General features: G+C 51.6%; 1 protein-coding gene across 1 annotated transcript; it reads left to right on the top strand.

The window, feature by feature from the left end:
• The first annotated feature begins 1,884 nt into the window (after nt 1-1,884).
• PRODH2 (proline dehydrogenase 2) lies at nt 1,885-18,227 on the top strand. The gene is made up of 10 exons (XM_052656574.1): nt 1,885-2,058; nt 2,137-2,333; nt 2,425-2,563; nt 2,645-2,731; nt 11,165-11,245; nt 11,331-11,486; nt 11,589-11,755; nt 15,547-15,657; nt 16,153-16,238; nt 18,040-18,227. Exons 1-10 carry the CDS (start codon nt 1,885-1,887, stop codon nt 18,225-18,227), a joined length of 1,386 nt encoding a protein of 461 aa, XP_052512534.1.
• The last annotated feature ends 8,123 nt before the right edge of the window (nt 18,228-26,350 follow it).

The raw sequence follows: 26,350 nt of genomic DNA, 5'->3' as shown, positions 1-26,350 counted from the left end.
ACAACTATGAAGCCCACATACCCTAGAGCCCGTGCTCTGCAACGAGAGAAGCCCATGCACTGCAATGAAGAGTAGCCCCTGCTCGCTGACTAGAGAAAAGCCTGGGCAGCACCAAAGACCCAGCACAGCCAAAAATAAATAAATAAAACGATATTAAAAAATTCTGTTACCCTTAAAAGGGTATAAAGAGAATATTATGACAACTCTGTGCCAAGGGCTTTGACAAATTAGATGAAATGCCAATTCCTTGAAAAATACATATACATATACATATAAGAGCTAACCCAAGATGCAACAGAAAATATGAATAGTCCTATGTTTATTAAAGAAATTGAACTTATTTTTAAAATCCTTCCCACAAAGAAAGCTCCAGGACCAGATGACTTCACTGGTGAAATCTACGAAAGATTAAAGGAAGAAATAACATAGAAGCTTTCAAATTTGACATATAGTTTTATGTGCTGAGATGAGCATAATCCTTCAAAATACATTAAGTAAAAAAAAAGTCAATGTGTAAAGGGACAAATAATATTTTCTTATTTATATATAAAAAGGAGTTATATAGGTGCATTTTTATGCACAAACTATCCTCTCCAAGGATGCCTCATTGCCTTGGAGGCATGAAATTGAGGGACTGAAATTGAGAAGTTGGAGAAAGACTGTTTCACTTCATTTCCTTTTGTGCTATCTTAATTTTAAAATAATTTTTAAAACTGTACATGTAACTAAAAAAAAGTTTAAGGACTTCGCTGGTGGTCCAGTGGCTAAGACTTCGCCCTCCCAATGCAGGAGGCCCGGGTTCCATCCTCGGTCAGGGAACTGGATCCCACATGCCACAGCGAAAGGTCCCAAGTGCTGCAACTAAGACCCGACACAGCCAGATAAATACTAAGCAAACTTCCCCACTTCAATCTTGAGAGTGGGTGGGAGGGAAAATAAGAATATATTTTAAAACCCTTATAATATGAACAACTGTGAATCATTATCAGGTTATGAAAAAAGGGCACAGAAGCCCCCATGAGACCCCACCCGGTTACAGCTCCTCTGATCCCTTTCTGATCTTTGTGATAATGATTTCCTTGCTTGTCTTTTCTTTATAGTTTTACCACCCATGTATGCACCCATCCCCCCACACACTATATTGCCATTTCATTATCCCTGCTTTCAAGTTTATTCACTAGAATAAGACAGCATGTCCTGTTTGGAGTCTGGTTCCTCTCACACAACATGTGTGTGAGACTCATCCATGTGGTTGTACGCATCAGTAGTTTATCCTCTTTCCATTGCTGTATAGTAGTCTGTCATATGAATCTTCCACAGTGTGTTTCTCCACTCTCGAGCTGATGGACATTTGGGTAGCTTCCATTTCGGGCTATTGAAAAAAATACTGTTGTGAACATTTCTTCCTGTACATGTTTCCTGAGGTCCATGTTCAAGTTCTCTAGGATATATACTTAATATAGAACAGATAGATTAAAGATTATGTGTATTTGCAAACTACACTCTCTCCCACTTTAAGATGAAGCAGTTGCAACAAGAGATGTTTAATAACTTTCTCAAGATCACAAAGCCACACTGCCTGGCTCCCAGAGCTGACTTAATACCCACTGGCATATGATGGGTGCCTAATAATTGTGAGCTGTTATGCTGAGGGTTATTGAGGTTTTGAGGGGGGCTTTCCTTTCCTGTCCCCATTATTCTGAACTATGTCCCTATAAGTTAATAATTAACTACCCCTCAAGGAGTCTGTGATCCTAAAGATTTGCCTTTCCCTGGGTACTGTCTGGTTAATCAGTCACTGTCCCTGGCCGGGCAAGGGGCACTGGGTAGACCAGCTGCCTCCAAAGCCCCCTGATCCAGTGTGGAAGTGGTGAAGGGTTCCTGATGCTCCAGACCTGTCGTGTGCTCTGCTCCCGAGCTGGCCCCTCCCTGGGGGGCTGGCAGCCCCTCACCTTTGATGGTGGGGCCTTCCACCTCAAGGGCACGGGAGAACTGACCCGGGCTTTGCTAGTGCTACGACTGTGTGCCTGGCCGCCTCTGGTCACCCACGGCCTGGCGGTGAGCAGCGATCCCCGGGGGACTAGCCTAGGAAGTTCCCGGGGCCTGGTTCTGAGCCCCTGCTCCCTGTCACCCCAGCTCCAAGCCTGGTCTCAGCGACTCCTGGGCTCCCGGCTCTCGGGTGCACTTCTCCGAGCATCCATCTATGGGCAGTTTGTGGCTGGTGAGACTGCCGAGGAGGTGAGGGGCTGTGTCCTACAGCTCCAGAACCTAGGACTGCGGCCTCTGCTGGCAGTGCCCACTGAGGAGGAGCCAGACTCGGCTGTCAAGACAGGGTGAGTAGGGGGGCCCGGGCCCAGGGAGGCCGGGAGGCTGGTGGGAAGGGGGCTAGTGGGCTCCCAGCCCTGATGCCTGCCGGCTGGGCAGCGAGGCCTGGTATGAAGGGAACCTCAGCGCGATGCTGCGATGCGTGGACCTGTCACGAGGCCTCCTGGAGACCCCTGACCCTACGGGAACCGCCCTGATGCAGCTGAAGATGACGGCGCTGATGAGCACTCGGCTCTGTGTAAGGGACGGGCCGGGTGGGAGGGGAGGGGTGGCTGCCCACCAGGTCCCCCTCACCGCCCCACCCATCATCCCATTCCAGAAGGAGCTCACCTCGTGGGTCCGAAGGCCAGGGGATTCTTTGGAGCTGAGCCCTGAGAGGCTGGCAGAAGCCATGGACTCTGGACAGGTAAGGACCACAGGCTGGGGGAGAGGGATGGTTGGCGGGGAGTGCAGAGGCGGCAGACACCTGCCAGCGCAATGTTCTAAATATTTAACTATCTCTACTTCCCAGGCTTAGAACTATCAGAATAAACAGGGTTACTGCCCTGGGGCATGGCTGGAGAGTAACCGGAATATGGGTCACCTGGGGATTCTAGGCTAGGGGCCTGGGAGCTGGGACCTCTTGTAGGATCAATTAAGACAGTAGCTCTTTACCAATAAAAAAGTAACCAATATTTTTTCAATCAACTCAGCTATGCTAGTGTGTGCTAACTAGCTAGGAGCTATGATTAGACCAGTGGGGTTTTGGTTCATTCATTCACTCATTCGTGCTCTCATTTACTCTTTATTTCCGTATCTTATTTCTACCTTCCCCGCCATCAGTAATCACTTCACCTTGTATAATATACATCTCTTTGTTACCATGATGTGGTTTTGCCAAATATATGGTATTTGGGGACATATTTTTCCAACATTTTATTATGAAAATTTTCAAACATACAGAAAAATCAGAAGTATTGTATGGTGAACACCTGCCATTGTTAACATTTAACTACTGTTGCTTTAAAATCATATCCATTCCTCTATCCATCCACCCACCCATCTTATTTTCTGATGCATTTCAAAGTAATTTGCAGATATCAGCACGCTTCTCCCCCAAATGCTTCAGAACGCATATCACCAACTAGAGCTCAGCAGTCATTTCTTTTCAGGTAAAATTTATATACAGTGAGATGCATACATTGTAAATGTACCTTTTGATGAGCTTTGACAAATACACATTGGAGCTACTATAATCCCTATCAACGTACAGAACATTTCCATCCCTGCAGAAAGTCCCTTTGAGCCCTTCTCCATCAATCTGGGGGTTGGGTATAGTTTTAAATATCTACAAGTAACATTCATCATTATGTTGAAAAAGACTCTGATACCGGGAAAGACTGAGAGCAGGAGGAGAAGGAGGTGGCAGAGGATGAGGTGGTTAGACAGCATCATCAACTCAGTGAACATGAGTTTGAGGAAACTCCTGGAGATAGTGAAGGGCAGGGATGCCTGGCACACCACAGTCTATGGGGTCATAAAGAGTCAGACACGACTTTACGACTAAACAACATTATGTTATCTGTTGCGTTCTGTTTCTTACATTTTTCCACTGAGCACTCTGATTTTTAGATCCCTCCAAGCATCTCTGTATACACCTAATCCATTGTGTTTTTTTAATTACTTATTTATTTCTTTTTGGCTGTCCTGGGTCTCCATTGCTGTGCTCGGACATTCTCTAGTTGGGGAGAGTGGGGGATACTCTGATTGTGGTGCGTGGGATTCCTCACTGCGGTGGCTTCTCTTGGTGCAGAGCACAGATTCTGGGGTGCCCGGGCTTCAGTAGTTGTGGTGCTCAGGCTTAGTTGCTCCAAGTCATGTGGAGTTTTCCCAGACCAGGAATCAAACCCACACCCGCTGCATTGGCAGGCAGATTCTTAACCCCTGAACCACAAGGGAAGTCCTAATCCATTGTTTCTAATTTGGGCTTCTGGCCGCCTGGTTTACCTCTCCTGGGATGGGCACCCAGGTAGCCTCTGAGTCTCCATCACTGCCAAATAACACTACCTGGGACCTGCTGATGTTTATTTTTTAATTTGTAATTTTTTTTAATGCATCACAGAACACATAGAAGCAGTGCTTAAAGGATCAGCTTTGGAGCGTAACAAGTTTCACCCCTTCATGAGCTTTCCACTCACATGTGGCAATCGTAGTAATTTCTTCCCAGGGCAGTTTTCAGGACTAAAACCCTTGCCAGGCTGGCATCTTCACCATGACAAAGGGGCCCTCCTCCTTCTGTGTCCCTCACTTCCCTTGTCTTCCCCAACACCATCAGACCTGGTGTTCCTCAGTTTCCATCTCTCCCGGCTCATCCTCAGTCTTTGTTAAGTTTACTTGGCCTGAAACTCAAATATGGAGGTTCCCCAGGGTGAGGCCCAGGCTTGCTCCCCACTCCCCTCGAAAGGGCCTTCTCACCCACCCCTTCAGCCTCAGTTTCCCTGCTTTGCACTAATGATGCCCACCTTTCTGTCTCCAGGCCCAGCCTTTCCCCTGACCCTCCCTCTGCACCAAACTTCCCCTTGGGGGTCCCCCAGACCTCACACCCACGGGGCCCCACACTGGCCTGTGTCTCCCTAAAGCTGTCCCTTCTTCCTGTTCCCATGTCAGAGCCTCCTTGCCCTCCCCCCAACATATCCCAGCCCCCACCCATCCTTGGTCTTCACAGTCAGCATGATTTCTGACTGTCTTGTTCACGGCCTTGTCCCAGGCCCTAGCACCTAGACAGGATGTGATAAACATGTCAAATGAATGAATAAATGAATGAAGCAAGTGAGTTTGGAACAACATATTAATGGTGGAGAACTTACCGACCACTCACAACGTGCCGTGCACTGTCCTAACGGCTTTACATATATTTGAGGGAAGCATTTCCTCTCTGCCTGTGGGTGGGTGTATATGGTGACGGTTAAGTACTCAGGCTCTGGAGAAGCTGAGGTTTAAATCCTAGGTCAAGCTGTGTGACTTTAGATGAGTAACGTCACCTCTCTGTGCCTTGACCTCTGCTTCCCCTCTGTAAACCGGGGATGACAGTAGTCGCCACCTCAGACAGTAGTGAAGGGTAAATGAGGGCTGGGCCGGCCCCCCGTGAGGGTGGCAGCTCCACCAGCTGCTCACACCCCAGAACTCCCCCGGATGATGCCCCACGGGGGGACGATTCCCCGACTGGGGAGAAGCACTGGGCAGGTAGGTGCCCCTTGCTCCTCCCTCCTCCTGGAGAGAGTCTTCTTCCCCAGGAAGTGGTCCATATCCATCCTGTTGGCCATGAGTGTGTGTGTGTGTGTGTGTGCTAAGTCACTTCAGTCATGTCCAACTCTTTGTGACCCTATGGACTGTAGCCCTCCAGGCTCCTCTATCCATGGGATTCTCCAGGCAAGAATATTGGAGTGGGTTGTCATGCCCTCCTCCAGGGGATCTTTCCAACCCAGGGGTTGAACCCATATCTCTTGTATCTCCTGCATTGGCAGGCAGGTTCTTTACCACTAGCGCCACCTGGGAAGGAGTCCTGTTGGCCATAACAGAGCCCTGAATTCCACCTGTTCCTCTCTTTTAACTTCCCCATTTCTCTGAACCCAGCTGGACTCCCTGAGTCACCAGCAGCTCACATTCACTGTGGAATCCCCATAAGAAGACCGAGAACTGTGTGAGTTAATCACTCATGTCCAACTCTTTGTGACCCCATGGACTGTAGCCCGCCAGGCTCCTCTGTCCATGGAATTCTCCAGGCAAGAATTACTGGAGTGGGTTGCCATTCCCTCCTCCAGGGGAATCTTCCTGACCCAGGGATTGAATCCAGGTCTCCAGCATTGCAGGCAGATTCTTTACCGTCTGAGCCACCAGAGAAGATGCCTGTTACAAATGTGTAACAGTTCCTTAAATGTCTGTTGAATATGGACCATGTTCCAGGTGCTGTGCTAGGGGTGGAGACTGTTGTTGATCAGTCACTCAATCATGTCTGACTCTTTGCAACCCCATGAACTGCGGCACGCCAGGCTTCCCTGTCCTTCACCATCTCCCAGAGCTTGCTCATGTCCACTGAGGGGTGGGGATGCTGACCAAGATAAACAAAATCTATGTCCTTGAGGCACTTACTTGCAAGACACAATCATTCACATCAAAGCCAAAGAGAAAAACAAATATCGTATATTAACGCATACATATGGAATCTAGAAAAATGGTACAGATGAACCTACTGCAAAGCAGAAACAGAGACAAAGATATAGAGAACAAATGTATGGATACCAAGGGCAGAGGGTGCGACGAACTGGGAGATTGGGATTGACATATATCAGTTCAGTTCAGTCGCTCAGTTGTGTCTGACTCTTTTCGACCCCATGGACTGCAGCACGCCAGGCTTCCCTGTCCATCACCAACTCCCAGAGCTTACTCAAACACATGTCCATAGAGTCGGTGATGCCATCCAACCATCTCATCCTCTGTCATCCCTTTCTCCTCCTGCCTTCAATCTTTCCCAGCATCAGGGTCTTTTCAAATGAGTCAGTTCTTTGTATCAGGTGGCCAGAGTATTGGAGTTTCAGCTTCAGCATCAGTCCTTCCAATGAATATTCAGGACTGATTTCCTTTAGAATGGACTGGTTGTATCTCCTTGCTGTCCAAGGGACTCTCAAGCGTCTTCTTCAACACCACAGTTCAGAAGCATCAATTCTTCGGCGCTCAGCTTTCTTTATAGTCCAACTCTCACATCCATACGTGACTACTGGAAAAACCACAGCTTTGACTAGACGGACCCTTGTTGGCAAAGTAATGTCTCTGCTTTTTAATATGCTATATAAGTTGGTCATAACTTTTCTTCCAAGGAGCAAGTGTCTTTTAATTTCATGGCTGCAATCACCATCTGCAGTGATTTTGGAGCCCAAGAAAATAAAGTATCTCATTGTTTCCATTGTTTCCCCATCTATTTGCTATGAAGTGATGGGACCGGATGCCATGATCTTAGTTTTCTGAATGTTGAGTTGTAAGCCAACTTTTTCACTCTCCTCTTTCACTTTCATCAAGAGGCTCTTTAGTTCTTCTTTGCTTTCTGCCATAAAGGTGGTGTCATCTGCATATCTGAGGTTATTGATATTTCTTCTGGCAGTCATACACAGTATTATATGTAATGTAGATAACATTCAAAAGCAGAGACATTACTTTGCCGACTAAGGTCCGTCTAGTCAAGGCTATGGTTTTTCCAGTAGTCATGTATGGATGTGAGAGTTGGACTGTGAAGAAGGCTGAGCGCTGAAGAATTGATGCTTTTGAACTGTGGTGTTGGAGAAGACGCTTGAGAGTCCCTTGGACTGCAAGGAGATCCAACCAGTCCATTCTGAAGGAGATCAGCCCTGGGATTTCTTTGGAAGGAATGATGCTAAAGCTGAAACTCCAGTACTTTGGCCACCTCATGCGAAGAGCTGACTCATTGGAAAAGACTCTGATGCTGGGAGGGATTAGGGGCAGGAGGAGAAGGGGATGACAGAGGATGAGATGGCTGGATGGCATCACTGACTCAATGGACGTGAGTCTGAGTGAACTCCAGGAGTTGATGATGGACAGGGAGGCCTGGCGTGCTGTGATTCATGGGGTTGCGAGGAGTCGGACACGACTGAGCGACTGAACTGAATGAGAACCTACAGTATAGCACAGAGAACTCTACTCAATGCTTTATGGTGACTTACATGGGAAGGAAATCCAAAAAAGGAGAATATGTATATGTATGGCTGATTCACTTAGATATATAGCAAAAATTAACACATCATTGTAAAACAACTATGTGTGCTGTGCCGTGCTCAGTCTTGCCTGACTCTTTTGAGACCCCATGGACTGCAGCTCACCAGGTTTCTCTGTCCATGACATTCTCCAGGCAAGAATACTGGAGTGAGTTGCCATTTCCTCCTCCAGAGGAGCTTCCCAACCCAGGGACCGAACCTGTGTCTCCAAGTCTCTTGCATTGGCAGGTGGATTCTTTACCACTGAGCCATTGGGGAAGCCCCAAAAAGCAGCAATAAAAGCCAAAAAAAAGTCCAATAAAAAGTTAAGACAAAAAACCAAAGCTGAGTGCAGACTTGCTCGGCTTCCGGTCACGTGGTGGGGAGGGGGCGCTAGTGCACCCAGCCAGGAAATTCGTTCTTTTTAAAGGTTAGGTTGCCCTCTGGGTCTCAGTTTCCTTATTTGTAAATTGGAAATTATGTTTACTTAATTGTTTTAGGGAATCACAGAAATTAATGCAGATAAAGTAGGTACATTCAAAATTGGGTTCTGAGAGTTTTCCTGTATTAGTAAACTGCCTTTTCACTGGAGCTCTTCTGAAAGGTTCCTGTTTATTAGAAGTGATCTTGGATTCAGGTGTGGAGAGTGGTGCAGAGACAGACACAGCAAAATACTACCCTCTCTTCACTCTATTCATAAGTGTGTGAAAAATGTTTAATTATTAACAAAAAAGAACTTCAAAGCAGATATGTAACAAGTGTAAATTGGAGAAGGCAATGGCACCCCACTTCAGTACTCTCGCTTGGAAAATCCCATGGACAGAGGAGCCTGGTGGGCTGCAGTCCATGGGGTCACTAAGAGTTGGACACGACTGAGTGATTTCACTTTCACTTTTCACTTTCATGCATTGGAGAAGGAAATGGCAACCCACTCCAGTGTTCTTGCTTGGAGAATCCCAGGGATGGGGGAGCCTGGTGGGCTGGCGTCTATGGGGTCGCACAGAGTCGGACACGACTGAAGTGACTTAGCAGCAACAAGTATAAATAAGCACTGTAGAATGAGATGGTTGGATGGCATCACCAACTCAATGGACGTGAGTTTGGGCACACTCTGAGAGAGAGTGAAGAACAAGTAAGCCTAGTGTGCTGCAGTCCATGGGGTTGCAAAGAGTCAGACATGACTTAGCGACTGAACAACAACAACGAGGACTTCTCTGGTGATCCAGTGGCTAAGACTCCATGCTCCTAATGCAGGGGGCTCATGTCAGATCCCTGTCAGGAAACTAGATCCCAAATCTCACAACTAAGAGTTCAAGTGCTGCAACCTAGACCCTGCGCAGCCAGATGAATAAACTAATTTAAAAAAACGAGCATTGTAGGGAAAAATAAGGCTGAGGAAGGGGAAGGGAAAGCCCCAGCTAGGGAGTTACAAATTCAAACCAGAGAAAATAAAGACCCTGCTGAGAGGTTGGAGTTGGGTGGATCGACATCTGGGGGAACAGTGTTCCAGGTGAAAGGAACAGCTAGAGCAGAGGCTCTGAGGTGGGAAGGTACCTGGCATAATCAAAGAGTAGCCGGAGGCCAGCGAGGCTGGAGAGCAGGGAGCGAGGCGAAGGGTGGGAGGAGGCAGCATAAAGGGGTCAGACCAGGGGAGCCTTGTGAGTTGCAATGAGGCATCCTGAGAAACTAACGCAAGGTAACACTCACGGCTCTTACTAGGAGCTGGCTACTACTTCTGAGAGTCCCTGGGACTGCAAGGAGATCCAGTCAGTCCATTCTGAAGGAGATCAGCCCTGGGTGTTCTCTGGAGGGAATGATGCTAAAGCTGAAGCTCCAGTACTTTGGCCACCTGATGCGAAGAGTTGACTCATTGGAAAAGACTCTGATGCCGGGAGGGATTGGGGGCAGGAGGAGGAGGGGACGACAGAGGATGAGATGGCTGGATGGCGTCACTGACTCGATGGACTTGAGTCTGAGTGAACTCCGGGAGTTGGTGATGGACAGGGAGGCCTGGCGTGCTGCGATTCATGGGGTCACAAAGAGTCGGACACGACTGAGCGACTGAACTGAACTGTTCCTAGATGCTAACTCCAAGTCACTTCACTTTCCCAGCTTTGGTTTTCTCACTGGAAAACGGAGCTTGGAATAACATCTGCCTACTAGGATCAATGTGAAGATTAAATACAGAAGATGGCATTTGAGGTCACCTATTATTATAACAATAGCAACATGTATTGAGTGCTTAGGGCTTCCCAGGTGGCACAGTGGTAAAGAACCCGCCTGCCAAAGCAGGAGGTGCTAGAGACATGGGTTTGATCCCTGGATCAGGAAGATCCCCTGGAGTAGGAAATGGCAACCTGCCCCAGTATTCTTGCCTGGGAAATCCCATGGACAGAGGAGCCTGGCGGGCTATGGTCCATGGGGTCTCAAACAGTCAGACACAACTGAGCACGCACACAAAACAACAAAAACATTGAGCGCTTCTCATATGCTGGCCCTGTCCTGTCCTGTTTATGGCCAGGCACTTCTCACATATTAACCCATTTTTATCCACACAGCAACTGAATGAGGTAGATACTATAATCATTCCCATTTTACAGAGGAGAACACTGAGGCCCAGAGAAGTTACATTTGTTCAAGGCCACACAGTGAATGGTGGAGCCAAAACTCAAACTCAAATTCTGGGATCTCAATCCGTGTGTGTGTGTGAGCGCGTGCTAAGTCTTTTCAGTTGTGTCCGACTCGCTGTGACCCCATGGGACTGTGATTGGCCAGGCTCCTCTGTCCATGGGATTTCCCAGGCAAGAATACTGGAGTGGGTTGCCGTCCCCTCCTCCAGGGGATCTTCCCGGCCCAGGGATAGAACCGGCGTCTCTTTACCTGCGTTGGCAGGCAAGTTCTTTACCGCTAGCACCCCCTGGGAAGCCCGTCCATCCGTATATTACACCTCAATAAACAGTATCTATATGACACAGCTGGCTTCCAGAGTTCTAGTAATTTCTAAACTTTTTTCCCTGCCTGCTGGTTGGGGAGAGGCGGCTTGGGCTCTGGAAGGGTCCAGAAGGCCTGAGCCGCCTTGCCTCCCCACTGCCCCCCAGGACCTCCGGGTCTCCTGCCTCAACACTGAGCAAACAAGACATCTCCAGGCCTCCCTGAGTCGCTTGCACCGGGTGGTACAGGTAACAGCTTTGGCCGAGGCCTGCCTCCACTGCACCTGTTTGCTGGTCACCCCGGGGCCCCGACTGCAGTCCCTCTCTCCCTCAGCACGCCCGGGCCCAGCGCGTGAGGCTCCTGGTGGATGCTGAGTACACCTCCCTGAACCCGGCACTCTCTCTGCTGGTGGCTGCCCTGGCCACGCGCTGGAATGGCTCTGGGGAAGGCGGGCCCTGGGTGTGGAACACTTACCAGGCCTATCTGAAGGTGTGTGGTGCACTCCGGGGATGGGGGTGTGTGGCTGGGGACAAGGGGCTGCAGGCTGGGGTCCCAGCGCCTTGATCTGAAGCCACCCATGTGCTCCACCAGGACACCTACGAGCGGCTGAGGCAGGACGCTGAGGCCGCAGACAGGGCTGGCCTGGCCTTTGGGGTGAAGCTGGTACGAGGGGCGTATCTGGACAAGGAGAGAGAGATGGCCCGGCTCCAGGAAACCGAAGATCCCACTCAGCCTGACTATGAGGCTACCAGTCAGAGGTGGGACAGGGGCAGACCGGCCTCTGAGATGAATAATTGTTGCTGTGGTTGTTCAGTAGCTAAGTCGTGTCTGACTCTGTGACCCCATGTCCTGGCAGCATGCCAGGCTTCCCTGTCCTTCACTATCTCCTGGAGTTTGCTCAAATTCATGTCCATTGAGTCAGTGATGCTATCTAGCCATCTCATCCTCTGCTGGCCTTGAGAGGAATAGCATTAGCATCTAACCTTTCATTAGAGCTCATTCCCCACAGTGTCCAGCAACCTACGTGCGTCTACAGGTCATCTCTCTCCCAGACCATGAGACTGTCACTTCCCACATGAACAGCAGCCTACTCCCTTCTCTGTCACCCCTCCCCAACCTGTCACCAGTGGGGAGCCTGTTAATACCTGTGTCAAATCTCCCTCCTCAGTTCAAATCCTCCCATAGCTCCCAGCACACCCTCGATAAACCCCAGATCCTCGCAGTGGCCTGCAGTCCTGTCCCCTCACTCACTTCACTCCAGCCACACTGGCCTCCTTGACGACCCCAGGGACTTTGCACTTCTTGTTCCCACTGCCCAGAACCTTCTCCCTCCAGATGGCCGTGTGGCAGGGCTCAGTCACTCATGTTCTTAGGTCTTCACTTGTTGGGACCTTCTCAGGGGACCTTCTTGCCCTCCCTACCAAAACCTGACACACACCACACCCTCTCTTCTTGGATTGATTTTTCTCCCAGCACTTATTGTCAGCAGAGCTTTGGCGTTCAGTTGCTCATTGTCTTTCTCTCCCATGAGAGTGTGGGCCCAGGAGGGCAGGGTTTTCTAACTTGTTCACTGCTGAGTCCTCAGTGCTTAACACTGCTCCTGCTCCATGGGAGGTGCTTGGTACAGGTCTGGTGAATGAAGGAGTAAACGAGCCCAAGAAGTAGATACTATTGCTCTCTCTCTATTTCACAGAGGAGGAAACTGAGGCTCAGAGACGTGACATCTCTTACCCAAGGTTGCAGAGCTAGTGAGTGGCAGTGCCAAGATTTGAGCCTTGGCAGACTGGCTTCCCTGGTGGCGGTAGCAGTAAAGAACCCTCCTCCCAAAGCAAGAGATGCAGGTTCGATCCCTGGGTCATGAAGATGCCCTGGAGGAGGGCATGGCAACCCACTCCACTGTTCTTGCCTGAAGAATCCCATGGACAAAGAAGCGTGGCGGGCTGTAGTCCATCGGGTCAGAGTTGGACACGACTGAAGCGACTTAGCGCGTGCAGACTGACTCTAGAACCCTCATTCTGATACACCTCAAATCACAGGCAAGACATGGCTGAGCTCCTGGGGCCACCATCTCATGGCCCCGAGAAGAAAGGATTTATTCTTTCAATACACACTTGCTGATCACTGGTTTTAGATCAGGACCTGTGTTGGATTCTGGTTGCAGCAGCAATCCAGCTGGACCCCAGGCCCTGTCCTCATGGAGCTTTCAAAGCCTGATTCCATTTCCCAGCGGACAAGGAGGGGTCTGTAGAGCCACAGGGACTTACCAAGCTCCCATAGAAAGTGGCCAAGCCACGAAGGCTAAGCTTGAATCCAAAGCCCACGAAGCCTCCTAGGCACATTGGTGTCCTATGGGCTTAATCATTTGGAATCTTTTTTTAAAAACTGAGATATAATTCACATACCATACAATTTGCTATTTTAGACAACAATTCAGTGGCTTTCAGTATATTCCTTAAATTGTGCAGCCATCACCACCAATTCCAGAACATTTTCATCATCTCAAAAAGAAACTCTGGGACTTCCCAGGTGGTCCAGTGGTTAGGACTCTGAGGGTCCACTGCAGGGGACATGGGCTTGATTCCTGGTCTGGGAACTAAGGTCTCACATCCCTCAGCAAAACAAACAAACAGACAGACAAATAAACACGGCACAGCCAAAAAAACACAACCATATCCATCAGCTGTTATTGTTCAGTAGCCAAATTGTGTCTGACTCTTCAGGACACCATGGACTTCAGCACGTCAGGCTTCCCTGTCCCTCATCATCTCCAAGAGTTTCCCCAAGTTCATGACCATTGAATCAGTGATGCCATCCAACCATCTCATCCTCTGTCGCCCTCTTCTCCTTCTGCCTTCAATCTTTCCCAGCGTCAGGGTCTTTTCCAGTGAGTCAGCTGTTTGCAAAGTACTGGAGTTTCAGCTTCAGCATCAGTCCTTCCAAAGAGTATTCAGGGTTGATTTCCTTTAAGATTGACTGGTTTGATTTCCTTGCTTTTCAAGGGACCCTCAAGAGTCATCTCCAGCACTGCACTGCAGTTTGAAAGCATCATTTCTCTGGCACTCAGCCTTGTTTATAGTCCAGCTCTCACATCTGTACACGACTACTGGAAAGACCATATCCTTGACTATATAGACCTTTGTCAGCAAAGTGATGTCTTTGCTTTCTTAACACACTCTCTAGGGTTGTCATAGCTTTCCTGCCAAGAATCAATCATCTTCTAATTTCATGGCTGCAATCACCACGCAGTGATTTTGGAGCCCAAGAAGAGAAAATCTGTCACTGCTTCCACCTTTCCCCCTTCTATTTGCTAGTTTGCTAATGCAAATATCCACTAGCAGTCACTCGTAATTCCCATCCCCTTAGGCCCCGGAAGCCATAAATCTACTTTTTGTCACTATGGATTTGTCTATTCTGGACATCTCTCATTAGTACAGTCACATAATACGTGGCCTTCCGTACCTGGCCTCTTTCACTCAGCATAATGTTTTCAAGGTTCAGCCATGTTGTAGTGTGTGTCAATACTTCATTCCTTGTTACGGTTGAATACTATTCCATTGTATGGAGAGACCGCATTTGATTTATCCATCCATCAATTGATGGATATTTGGATTGTTTACACTTTTTGTCAATTGTGGATAGTGCTGCTATGAACATATTTTTTTGGTAAATGTACATTTTAAATTCTCTTAAAAGTCCAACTCTCTAGGACTGGAATTGCTGGGTCCTATGGTCACTCCATGTTTAACTTTTTGAGGAACTGCCAGATGGTTTCCCAAAGTGGCTGCAGCCTTTTAGACTCACACTAGCACAGTGGGAGAATTCCAATTTCTCCACATCTTCTCCAGCATAGTACCATTAACGTTTTAATAGAGATTTTAAATAAATAATAAATTCAAATGATTCAAAAATCAAAATGGGGACTTACCTGATGGTCCAGAGGTTAGGACTCCATGCTTCTACTTTGAGGGGCATGGGTTTGATCCCTGGTTGAAGAACTAAGATCCCACATGCCACTCTCTGCACAACTAAAAAAAAAAAAAAATCAAAATGACACAAAAATAAACAGGCTGATACAGCTCACTTCCACTCACATCCCCATCCAATCATGAGGGGGGTGGTCCCTGCCCCTACAGGGGTCTTCCACTATCCTCTGGGTGTTCATTTAGCCAATTTCCCACTTACAGACATTTGGGGGTGTTGCTAACCCTGCTCTGCAGACGTTGCTGAAGTGAATGTCAGTGGGTAAATGTCATCTCCTGTGACATGGTCCTTTGCTGTGAGACTGCCATTGTGCCAAAGACTTTAGGTCTACCCTCATCTCACTCCATCCTCACAACAAGGCTAACAGGTGAACGTGTGTTGTTAAAGAGAAGAAAAAGGCTCAGAAAGAAGATGCCCCTTACAGCTGAGGCAGGTGGGATGTAGGTACTTCCTGACTTCAGGGTCCTTGCCCTTAGGCACTCTGCCCCTCAAGGACATAAATCCTCAGTCTCTGGGGCCTGACCCTAACTCACCAGGTGCCATAAGCTGATCCTTCATCTCCCTTCAGTTACAGCCGCTGTCTGGAGCTGATGCTGACCCAGGTGTCCCATCGTGGCCCCATGTGCCACCTCATGGTGGCTTCCCATAATGAGGACTCTGTTCGCCAGGCAACCAAGCGGTATGAAGCGCCCAAAGGGTGACTGACAAGGGGAGGGACTGTAGGGGCCAGTAGGTTCAAAGGGGGTCTGGGGAGAATATTCAAAATATTTAACCCCTGCTACACCTGTAGGCTCCAGCTGAACAAGGAACTGCCCCTTATTTGCTGGGGAATAGGGAAGTCCAACGGAGAAGGCAATGGCAACCCACTTCAGTGTTCTTGCCTGGAGAATCCCAGGGATAGGGGAGCCTGGTGGGCTGCCGCCTATGGGATAGCACAGAGTCGGACATGACTGAAGTGACTTGGCAGCAGCAGCAGGGAAGTCCAAATATTTCAGGAAAGGAGCTGAGACTTACCGGGGAGCTTTCAGAGGTCCCAGGGCCATGGTTATTTATCAGTGAGTTTGGAAATACTTCAATATTTGAATAACTAGAACAGCTATATGAGTGTGTCATGGCTGACTTTCAGCTCTGGATCCAGCCACTGTCTAGATTGATGATGTGACCTTTTCTGTAGCATGTGGGAGCTGGGCATTCCTCCAGATGGGCCAGTCTGCTTTGGACAACTTCTGGGGATGTGTGACCATGTCTCCTTGGCACTGGGTATGTGAGTGATCCGTCCTTCCCGGCCCCTACTCCCACCTCCCACCTAACCTGCCCCAGCCTCATTCCCTCCCAAACAGATCCCTTCTCCCATTCCCAGATGATGCCTGGCCAGGCTCCCATCAACAGCCCACAGCTGGCCCAGTGGCAGGCCCTCAGAGAGGTCTGCCCCATATCTGAAGGCCTCGCGGGCCTATGTTTCTGCGTCTGTGCTCTGCTGTTTTTGTCGTGATCTTGGTATCTTGGTTCTTGATCTTGGTATCTTGTTTCCTGTCTGCTTTGTTATCTTTACTGTGTTGTTCCCCAGGGCCTGAGACCAGAAGATTTATGTTTTCTTCTGCCAGGCGCTAAGGGGTGCAAAATCACTGCACCCTAAATTCACAGCTTGAGGTTTCTTGAGATATCCCAAGGATCCACACCGGGGCTGCAAATATTTTAGGAGACTAACCTATGGTAACGGGCTTCCCGAGTGGCTCAGTAGTAAAGAATCTGCCTGCAATGCAGGAGATGCAGGTTCAATCCCTGGGTCAGGAAGATCCCCTGGAGGAGGGCATGGCAACTCACTCCAGTATTCTTGCCTGGAGAATCTCAGGAACAGAGGAGCCTTGTGGGCTAACAGTCCACACAGCCTTGTGGGCAAAGTCTGACAACGACTGAAGTGATTGAGCACACACACACGCAACCCACGGCCACAACTTCTCAGAGATGGATTTCTGTTTTCTTCCTTGCTCTGTTTATGGCCAAGGCCAACCTTCCTTATGGGAGAGCTGACTTCTAGTTAACTCTTACTCTGAGGGTCTAGATTTTGGGGTTCACACTCAATCTGGGGAAACTCTCCTTTATAACTCTTAATCCTGGTCAGGCTTTAGGCCTCCATTTCTGTACCCCCTTAACTTTGAAGTCATTAGACAGAAACTCAGTTTTGTCCTCAGGAAAGAAACATTTCGTGTGTAATCCTTCTGCTCTGGGTTCTCTTTAAAAAAAAAAAATTTTTTTTTTAAATTTATTTTTGGCTGTGCTAAGTCTTCACTGCTGTGTGGTCTCTTCTCTAGCTGTGGTGAGCAGGGGGTTACTTTCTAGTTGCAGCGCACAGGCTCCTCATTGCAGTTTCTCTTGTTGCAGAGCACGGGCTCTAGGCATGGGGGCTTCAGTAGTCGCGCTTCCTGGACCAGGGACTGAACCTGTCTCTCCTGCATTGGCAGGCAGATTCTCTACCACTGCTCCACCAGAGAAACCCCTCATTTTCTCTTAATTCTTGAATTCGTAAATTCCTTATTCTCTTTGCTTCCCTAATAGCTCAGTTGGTAAAGAATTCGCCCACAGTGCAGGAGACCGCGGTTCGATTCCTGGGTCGGGAAGATTCCCCTGGAGAAGGGACATGCTACCCACTCCAGTATTCTTGGGCTTCCCTTGTGGTTAAGCTGGTAGAGAATCCACCTGCAATCGGGAAACCTGGGTTCGATCCCTGAGTTGGGAAGATCCCCTGGAGAAGGGAAAGGCTACCTACTCCAGTATTCTGGCCTGGAGAATTCCATGGACTGTATAGTCCATGGGGTTACAAAGAGTTGGACATGACTGAGTGACTTTCACTTTCACTTTATTCTCTTTGCAGCATTTTTATAACTTTGAGAATTTTTTACTTTAATGTTTACTCCAGGAGTTTTAGTTTTTTCAGCGGGAGATTTTGTCCAACTCACCTAATCTGTCATGCTCTCAGAAATGGAAGTCTCTGTTCTAGATGGAGCCTAGGGAAGCCTCTCGCCAAACAAGAGCCCACACCCTGCCAATACTCTCCCTCCAGGGCAGGCTGGCTATGCTGTGTACAAGTCCATCCCCTATGGCTCCCTGGAGGAGGTGATCCCTTACCTGATCCGGAGGGCCCAGGAGAACCGAAGTGTACTACGGGGTGCCCGCAGGGAACAGGAGCTGCTCAGCCAAGAACTTCGGAGGAGGCTGCTGGGGCGGGGCCTGAGGGTATCCCCCCATTAGCACCCTCAGGAGTCACGTGGTGAATAAAGTTCTTGAGCTATTGCCCAGGCAGCTGCCTTGCACCAAAGCCACCTCTTTGGGGACGAGCTCATCTTGACCTCAGCCAGCCCAAGTTTGGGGGCTCTGTGGCTCAAGAAGGATCTTTAGATGACCCTAGAGCACAGCGAGGGCATTGATCAAAGACTAAGGAGGTCCCCCCCAAACCCTGAGGCAGTCTATCCTGCAAAGGGCCTGGGGTCAGCTCTACTCAACCAGTCAGTGGCTGACATGGGAATTTTCTTCACTCCTGTGGACACCGAGGTAAACAGCACAGATGAAGAGCAAACACTGAAACACTGAAATCTAGAGGCTGGGCTAAGGCCACAAGTCCAGGGAGAGACAGAGAGAAGAGCAAACCACTCTCTCACTTAATAAGCATTTACTGAGTCTCCTTCTGAGCTAGGATCTGAGGTAAATAACGCTGGGGACACAACAGAGACCAACACAACCCCAGGCCTGGCCTCACCGGGTTTTTAGTCCAGTAGACAGTAGACAGACCCACCTTCAGGCAGTGACAGCCCAGGGTAATCAGGGCTGTGATGGGTGAGCTCAGGGGAGTATCTGGGCAACCTTGGGGAAAGCCCAGAGGCTGAAGGAGGCCAGAGGAGACACTTGGTGATCAAGAGGGCTTCCCAGAGAATTCCCAAGAATAACCAAGTAAATATTGAGAAGAGCATTCAAAGCCAAGGGCATGTGCACAAACAGACTGGGGAATGGGGAGACAAGGATGGGCGGGGGCAGATGATGCAGTCTTAGGTGCCACACTGCAGGGCTTCAGCTCTGTCCAAGGTCACTAGGGAGTCAGGAAGGTTTGAGGTAGGGAAGGGACAGAGTCAGGTAAGACTTAAGAGTCCCCTGGTTGTCACATGGTGGGTGGACTAGTGGAAAGAACCACCAGAAGACTGAGTGGAAGGGCCATGGAGCTGAGAGCCTGAATATGAGGGAGACATTCAGGGTGAGACCCAGGGCTCTGGGTGAGAGGGGACATGGGACCAACTCTTAAGATGGGGATCTGGCCGGAAATGCAGTTTGGAGGAGATACTGAAGCCAGTGTGGGACCGGGTGGGTGTGGTCCCAGGGGACATCCAGGGAGAGGTGTCCAGCACACTGAGGAGCCTACGTGTGGGGCAAAGAAGAGAGACTGGGGCAGAGACGAACAGGAAACTGCCCGTGGGGCTGAGATGAGAAGCATGGGAAGACAGCCAAAGACAGGGATGGTGAAAGGCTGGGCATTCCAAACAACAAGGCAGTAACATTAGGGAACAGCCACAGCTCTAGGGTGGAAATTGCAGTCTTTTCTAAGGCGTCGCCTCAGGGCCGTAATAGTGGCTCTAGGCGAGACGCTACTGTGCGCAAGCGCAAAGATGGCTGGCGATCACTGATGCGCATGCGCCTGGAATTGCCGCCTAGACCTCCGAAACGTCAGCGTGGGGTCACGTGGCAGTCACGTGGTGGTCACTGTCCGAGCCCAACGGTAGGTGCAAAGCTGCGGGGACTGGGTCCCCAGCTGGCCACCAGGCCCCGCCCCCAGCCCACAGAACCCCGCCCCCATTCTCCCTTTCCACCCCTCCTGTGCCCACAGACCCCACCCCTTTCTCAGCCTCGGTCTCAGTTCTGCACACCTTTGTCCCAGCCCACAGATTACCGTCTTCAGGACTCCTTCTTTCTTCCGTCCCTTCTAATGCGTAGACCCCATCCTAGTACACAAACACTTCCCTAAAGCTCAGTCCATGCCCCCAGCCCTCAGAGCCTTTCCCAGCCCGCGGACCCCAGCCACCGCCCCCTACCGCTCCTCGAGGCCCTTTCCCAGCCTGCAGACCCTGCCCTCAGGCTGTCCGCCTTCCTTGGACACTCCTGTCTCACAGCCTGTAGACTGCGCCTCCCTCTCAGGTCCTAACCCTCAGAGCCCTCTTCCTCCAGCCCTATGTAGTCTTCAGACTCTCTTCCCAAGCCCCTGACTCCTATCCTCATAGCCCTTACTACTCCTCTACCACAGAGCAGATTTCCTTAGCTTCGTTTCACTTCCAGACTCCCTTGGACTCCTGACCTTCTGGTCTGAAGCTCTCCCACGTCCCACCCTATTTCTCATTCAGACGCCTCTCTCCAAGTCACACCCCTCTCAAATCACCTTTCTTTCTCAGACTGCCCCGCAAGACTCACAGCCAGCTCTGTCTTTATTGCTCCCAGAGATCTAGTCCTTCATGTCCTCCTGCCCTCATGAGACCTGCTCACTGATCCCTGGCCAGGAGCTGACGGAGTCCACAGATGCCCTCACTGCGTTCTCGACTCCCTGTGGAGCTGGGCTCTGTTCCGGATCCAGAAAGCCAGGTGGGCCGTCTGCATCGCCTGGCTGTGGCTGGGGGCCCAAGCTGGGGCCTCACCCGACTCCTGCGGAGAGGTGAGTTTGGCTGCTGAAACTGCCTGGGGGCACTAGATCAAGGAGCAGGAAGGAGGATGCAACTTCAATTGACCTGTTAACAACTGTGTATCAGGCACCTGTCATGTGCCAAGGCACTGTTGTCTGTGATGGAGACTTAGGGGTGAGAATGACCCTCCAGATCACTGTGAATTAAATCTATAATGAGAATTTAAGAGAGTGATGAGAATGAGGGAGACACCCCGGAAGGATGGCTTTTCGAATGGGTTGATATTTGAGTCCCACAGCGTAAGAGCCAGTCAGGGAAACAGCTGGGGAACAAGCACTTCAGAGGGAATAGCCAGTGCAAAGGCCCTGACATCAAAACAAACTGGGTACACAGTATCGTAAAGTGATTATTCTCCAATTAAAAATAAATTTGAAAAGCAAAAAAAACCTCCCACAAACCCCATAACTGGGGATATGTAAGTAGCAGCAGGGAGCAAAAGGACTCAGGGAGGCAGCAACTACAGACAGGAACAGGCCTTAAGAATGGTGTCAATTTTGTTGGATTTTGTTCTGTGTGTAATTGGAAACCCCTGGAGTTGTAGGCAGGAAATTAACATGGTCAGACTTACAGTTTCTGTTGTTCACTGATTTCTGTAAGTTGGTTGTGTATCCAGCCGCTTTCTGAGCTTGCTCAATAGTTGTAAGTGTGTGTTGATTCTTTTACTTTATTGTTATCTGCAGACAGTAACAGTTTGGTCTCAGCTATTCAGTCTTTAAACCACAGTCTCTTTTTTCTGTCCTAAGGTGTTGGCCAGAACTCCTAAACCTTATTATCATTGGATATCTTTTTTCTTAAAGAGAAGATTCTTATGTTTCTGCATTAGGTACTTTGCTTGCTCTTGGGTTTTGGTTTGTAATTTTTATCAAGTAAGAAACTTTCCATCTATTCTTAGTTTTCTGAGGTAGATTTCTTTTTCTCATCATAAGTAGGCATTGAATTTTTTTTGTTTTTTGGCATTGAATTTTACCAAGTGCTTTTTCTGCATCTACTGATACAGTTAAATGTGATTTTAATTTTTTAATTTGTGAATGTGTTTTTTTACATTGATAGATTTTCTTTTGTTGATTCATCCTTGCTTTCTGGGAATAAATCTATTGGGTTACCCCTTTTACTTTATTTAGGGGCTTGGCATATATGATCATAAATTGAATTGATTTATGACTTCATTTCTGGTTCTGGAACTCGCATCTCGTTTCGGAGTTAAGGTCAAATTTTGCCTCATAAAAATGAGCCTTGCCCTCTTGCCCTGGGTACCTTTGTGTGATTTTAAAAATTTATTTATTTGTGGCTGCACTGGGTCTTCACTGATGTGCAGGCTTTTTCTCTAGTTGTGCTCCACAGGCTTCTCTTTGCGGTGGCTTCCCTTATTGTGGAGCACGGACTCTAGGCAGTGAAGCTCAGTAGCTGAGGCTCCCAGGTTCTAGAGCACAGGCCCAGTACTTGTGGTGCACGGGCTTAGTTGCTCCACGGCATGTGGGATCTTCCCAGACCAGGGATTGAACCTGTGTCTCCTGCATTGGCAGGCGGATTCTTTACTGAGCTACCAGGGAAACCCCCCTTTGTGTGATTTTGACACCTCTGGGATGGGGGTGGGGTGGATGTTGGCAGGGCAAGTAGACATCACCTTGTTCCAGTTCTGCGGATTTAGTGGTGAGAAGTGTGTTGAGATGCACTCTGAGGCAGACTCCCCAGCGGCTGGAAGGTGGCGGTTCCAGGACATAGAGATGGAATCTGGAGCCGAGGGTCACCCAGTCAGAGAGGGATTGTGGGGGCTGGGAATTGGGAAAGGTGTTGCCAGGACCTCTGTCCCTGGAGTAAGGGGCCGGGATAGTCCTAAGCCTTGCTGCCCCTCAGTTGTCCAGGTAGATGGTGAGAACTCAGCTGGGCAGACGGCGCTCTTCCTCTCGGCGCTGCTGGGCCACAGCTCGGCTGTGCAGCTCCTGCTGGCCTCTGGTGCCAACCCCAACCAGTACGTGGACACGTGGTGATGCCCCACACTCCCAGCACCCTGAGTCTGAGCCCCAGAGAGCCTGAGAGCCACCGCTGTCTTCCCCAGAGACCTCTCTCCCTCAGACCCCCTCCCATCCCCGGTGACCCATCTTGCTCTCTCAGTTAACCCCTTCTTGTCCTCCAGAAACTATTCCCATCTTCCTGGTGCCTCTATGCTCACCGCCATCCTCTCACTCTTTCAAGGACTCTGCTGTGTCCCCAAGTGAGGCCCCAACCCTGATGCCCTCTTCCCATGAGCATAGTGACCCCCGTATCTCTCCATGCTCCCCTCCTGCCACCTCCTGTCCCTGTTCCGTGCCTTTCCTAACCCATTCCTGTCCTCGCTGTTCTGCTGCAGCCGCTGCCGGGACGGCAGCACGCCTGTGCACGCGGGCGCCTTCTCGGGCCGTAGCCTCGTGCTCCTACACCTGCTGCAGGCGGGCGGCGACCTGCGTCTGCATGACCAGCAGGGGCACAGCCCTTGGGACTGGGCGGAACAAGGTGGTGCCAAGCAGAGCTGGGAGGTGAGCTGTGGCCAGGGTGGGCTGAGGGCCTCAGGGATGGGCCTCCCACCCTGCCTCACCCCACATGCTCCCTGCCCCGTCCAGATGCTGGAACTGTTACAGCTGTGCCAGACCCACATGTCAGCCCTGGTGCACGGCAGTGAGTTGGCGCCCGCTGTCTCCCTGGGCCAGTGGCGGGCTAGCTCTGGACACAGCCTGTGTGGTGGTCTGCGGCTGGTGCAGGCGAACAGGTAACGGTGCACGTCCTGAGGCCTGCCTACCCACCATGCCTGGCTACCCTGGACTTGCTCTCAGATGGCCCTTTACCTCAGGGCATGGAGGCCGGAGCAGACCAGGAGACCCCCCCATGTCCCTGCCTTAGGGTTCGGCCAGGTAAGCGGGAGATGTCGGAGGGAGTGGGGACCATGGCGTCCGTCCTCTTCCTGCCTCATGGTCCCGCTCCCCACCCCCAGCTGAGCAGCCTGTGGCCACTGGGGCTGGTAACAGGCGTACCCGTCGTGGACCCCAAGGAGCTGCTGCCAGCGCAGGGCGAGCCCGACCGCACCTACAGGAGCAGCTCCCACACCCTCATGGCCAAGTGAGAGAGCCCTTCTGACACCCTGCCTAGTGCCTAGCAGAGCTGGGGAGAGTCTGGCCCTCCTGCCCCCCCTCACTGGGAAACCCCTTGTCTCAGACCCGCGTTCTCTTCCCTCCACCTTCCTCCAGCCTCCTGTGGAGGGGCCACCCTGTGACCGTGCGGCAGCTGAAGGTGCCAGGAGCCCAGGCTGATGTGCTGTTGGCTGACCTTCAACACTGCAGGTGGGTCCCTCCAGCCAGCCCCCCAGGCCCGCCATCTTCTACCCGCCCTGCCCAACTTGAGTGTTTTGGAAATAGATGCCCAGGGAATGTGGTGGTGGCCATGGTTACAGCCTTCACCCCTGGGCCAGCATTTGGCATGGAGCCCACCTACTGGAGTGACCCAACTTACCACGGGAAAGTGGGCGCCCAGTTTTGTAGGCCTTGGAGAGGAGTGGGTGTTGGGAGGGTACCAAGGACAGTGGTGCTGGCCCCACCACTGCCAGGCTGTGTGACCCGGGGTCACCGTTTCTCCTCTGTCTGGTGGCTGAGGCAGATGGTCAGCTCCGGGCCAGGCAGGCTAGGGTCTCCTCACAAGTGGCCTGCTCTCCTCCTGCCCAGCGCCCTGCACCACCCCAGCCTGCTGCTGCTGATGGCACTGAGCCCCTCCGAGGACCTATCGGGGCTGTGCCTTCTCTTCGAACCCGTGTGGCTGGGCTCCCTTCATGTGGTGCTACACCCCCGGGGCCCACGAGAAGGGAGACCCCCCCACCTCGTGCCAGGCCTGCTGCCGGGCCACCTGCTGCTGCAGGTACTGGAGGCCCTGCTGTTCCTGCAAGCCCGCTGGCGTGCTCACGGCGGCCTCAGCTCCCATGCTGTGCAGCTGGTGCGGCCAGGCCTGGCAAAGGTGGGCAGCCTGGAGCATGGGCGCCCGCTGCACCAACGCTGGCTGCAGCCCAAGTGAGTGCCTGCCTCCCTGTCCTGCCCCCGTGGCCCCGTCCGGCAGTCGCTGACTCACCAGGTCCCTTGGCCTCCACAGGCCGCGGCAGGGTTACCCCTGGGGAGGCCCAGGCCCAGGGCTGCCCCCACCTCCTGAACTGTACCCATGGCTGCCGCTGGAGCTCATCCATGGTGACACGCCTGCGGCCACCTCAGACCTCTACAGCTTCTGCATCCTGGCCCAGGAGGTCTTCACGGGTCAGTGAGTAACCCTGCTCCCAGCCCCACTGAGGCCCCCCACCTCGGTTGGGTCCCCCAATCATGCTTCCTCACAGGAGAGCTGCCCTGGGCTGGAAGAAAAGGACCTGAGGTGAAGGCTAAACTAGAGGCGGGTGAGAGCCCGGCCCTGGACCCCCTGGTGCCAGCCCCCTACCAGGCCCTGGTTCGGGCTGGGCTGGGCCTAGGGCCTGCCGACCGCTGCGGCAGCCTGCAGAGTACACGATACCTGCTGCGGGAGGCCGTGGCTCAGGTACAGGACAGGCGGGCAGGGGAGGGTGGCAGCCAGGGAACCTCAGGCAGGGCGTGTGTCCCACACCCACTTCACTCCTGCAGTCTTTACTCCTCCCCACAGGACTCGGCCTCTGAGGTGAGCTCCCCGAGGGACTGGGCCACACAGTGCCCTCCACCGCAGGGTTCTCTCCCAGGTTCGAGGGCCCAGAAGGGATGGGAGCCGGCGCTGAGCAGAGCTCGGCTGTGCCCCATTTCCACCTGGCTGGTCTGCAAGCCCAGACACTGTACTGTGAGCTGGCTCCCACAGCCAAGACTGCACCCGGGCCTGTGGCCCACTGTGATGTCCCTAGGCCCCTCCCCATCCTAGGCAGGAGCCAGGACAGGCACGTGGAGGACCGAGGGAGCTGTGGGCCACCCACGCCAGCCCTCTGCCATCGCTCTCTGCAGGTCATGGGCCACAGCAGAGTCCAGAGGGGTGCCACCTGGGACTCGGGCAGCAGCTTGACTCTGGGCAGCAGCCCAAGTCCCCGCCCTGGCGTCTGCCCAGGGCACAGCCCCACAGCCAGGGTCAGCCTGGACCAGAGCCTGGAGCCCAGATCAACAGTATGGATACCCCAAGTCCTGCGCCATTGTCCATTTGCTTACCCATGACCCTTCCCCCCAGCTGTCACCAACCCCAATTTCCCTGGCTGCCTCTCCTCTGACCAGGGACCACCTGGGACCCCCACTGTTCCCCTCGCTGACTGGTTACCCCCTCCCCACCCCCATTCCCGACCAACCCTGCTTCCCCCAGGGCCCTGCCCTGCACGCCAGCCTTCAGGACTCAGCCTCCCTGCTGGGGACTCAGAGCTCTGAGGAGCGGTTTGAGAGGAACTTCTCAGCCAAGATCCAAGCTCTGCGGGGGCTGCGGCGGCACACACACAGGGCTGCCCTGCTGGATCCCCAGCCCTGGGAGCCCAGCCCCTGCCTGCTGACCCACAGGGAGGCTTCCCATGCCCTGGCGGCTGCTGGCAGGGAAGGCCACGAGGGCAGGTGAAGCAGAGGGCCCTGAGCCCAGGCCCTGCCCCAGCCCGCCCGCCCAGGGCCCTCCTGAGCTCTGTGGCCACTGGTGGCAGCTCTAGTCTTTACTCCTGCAGGTACC

The sequence above is a fragment of the Budorcas taxicolor genome, chromosome 18 (genome assembly GCF_023091745.1).
Source record: "Budorcas taxicolor isolate Tak-1 chromosome 18, Takin1.1, whole genome shotgun sequence".
NCBI lineage: Eukaryota > Metazoa > Chordata > Mammalia > Artiodactyla > Bovidae > Budorcas > Budorcas taxicolor.
This window is presented reverse-complemented; position numbering and strand designations above follow the sequence as displayed.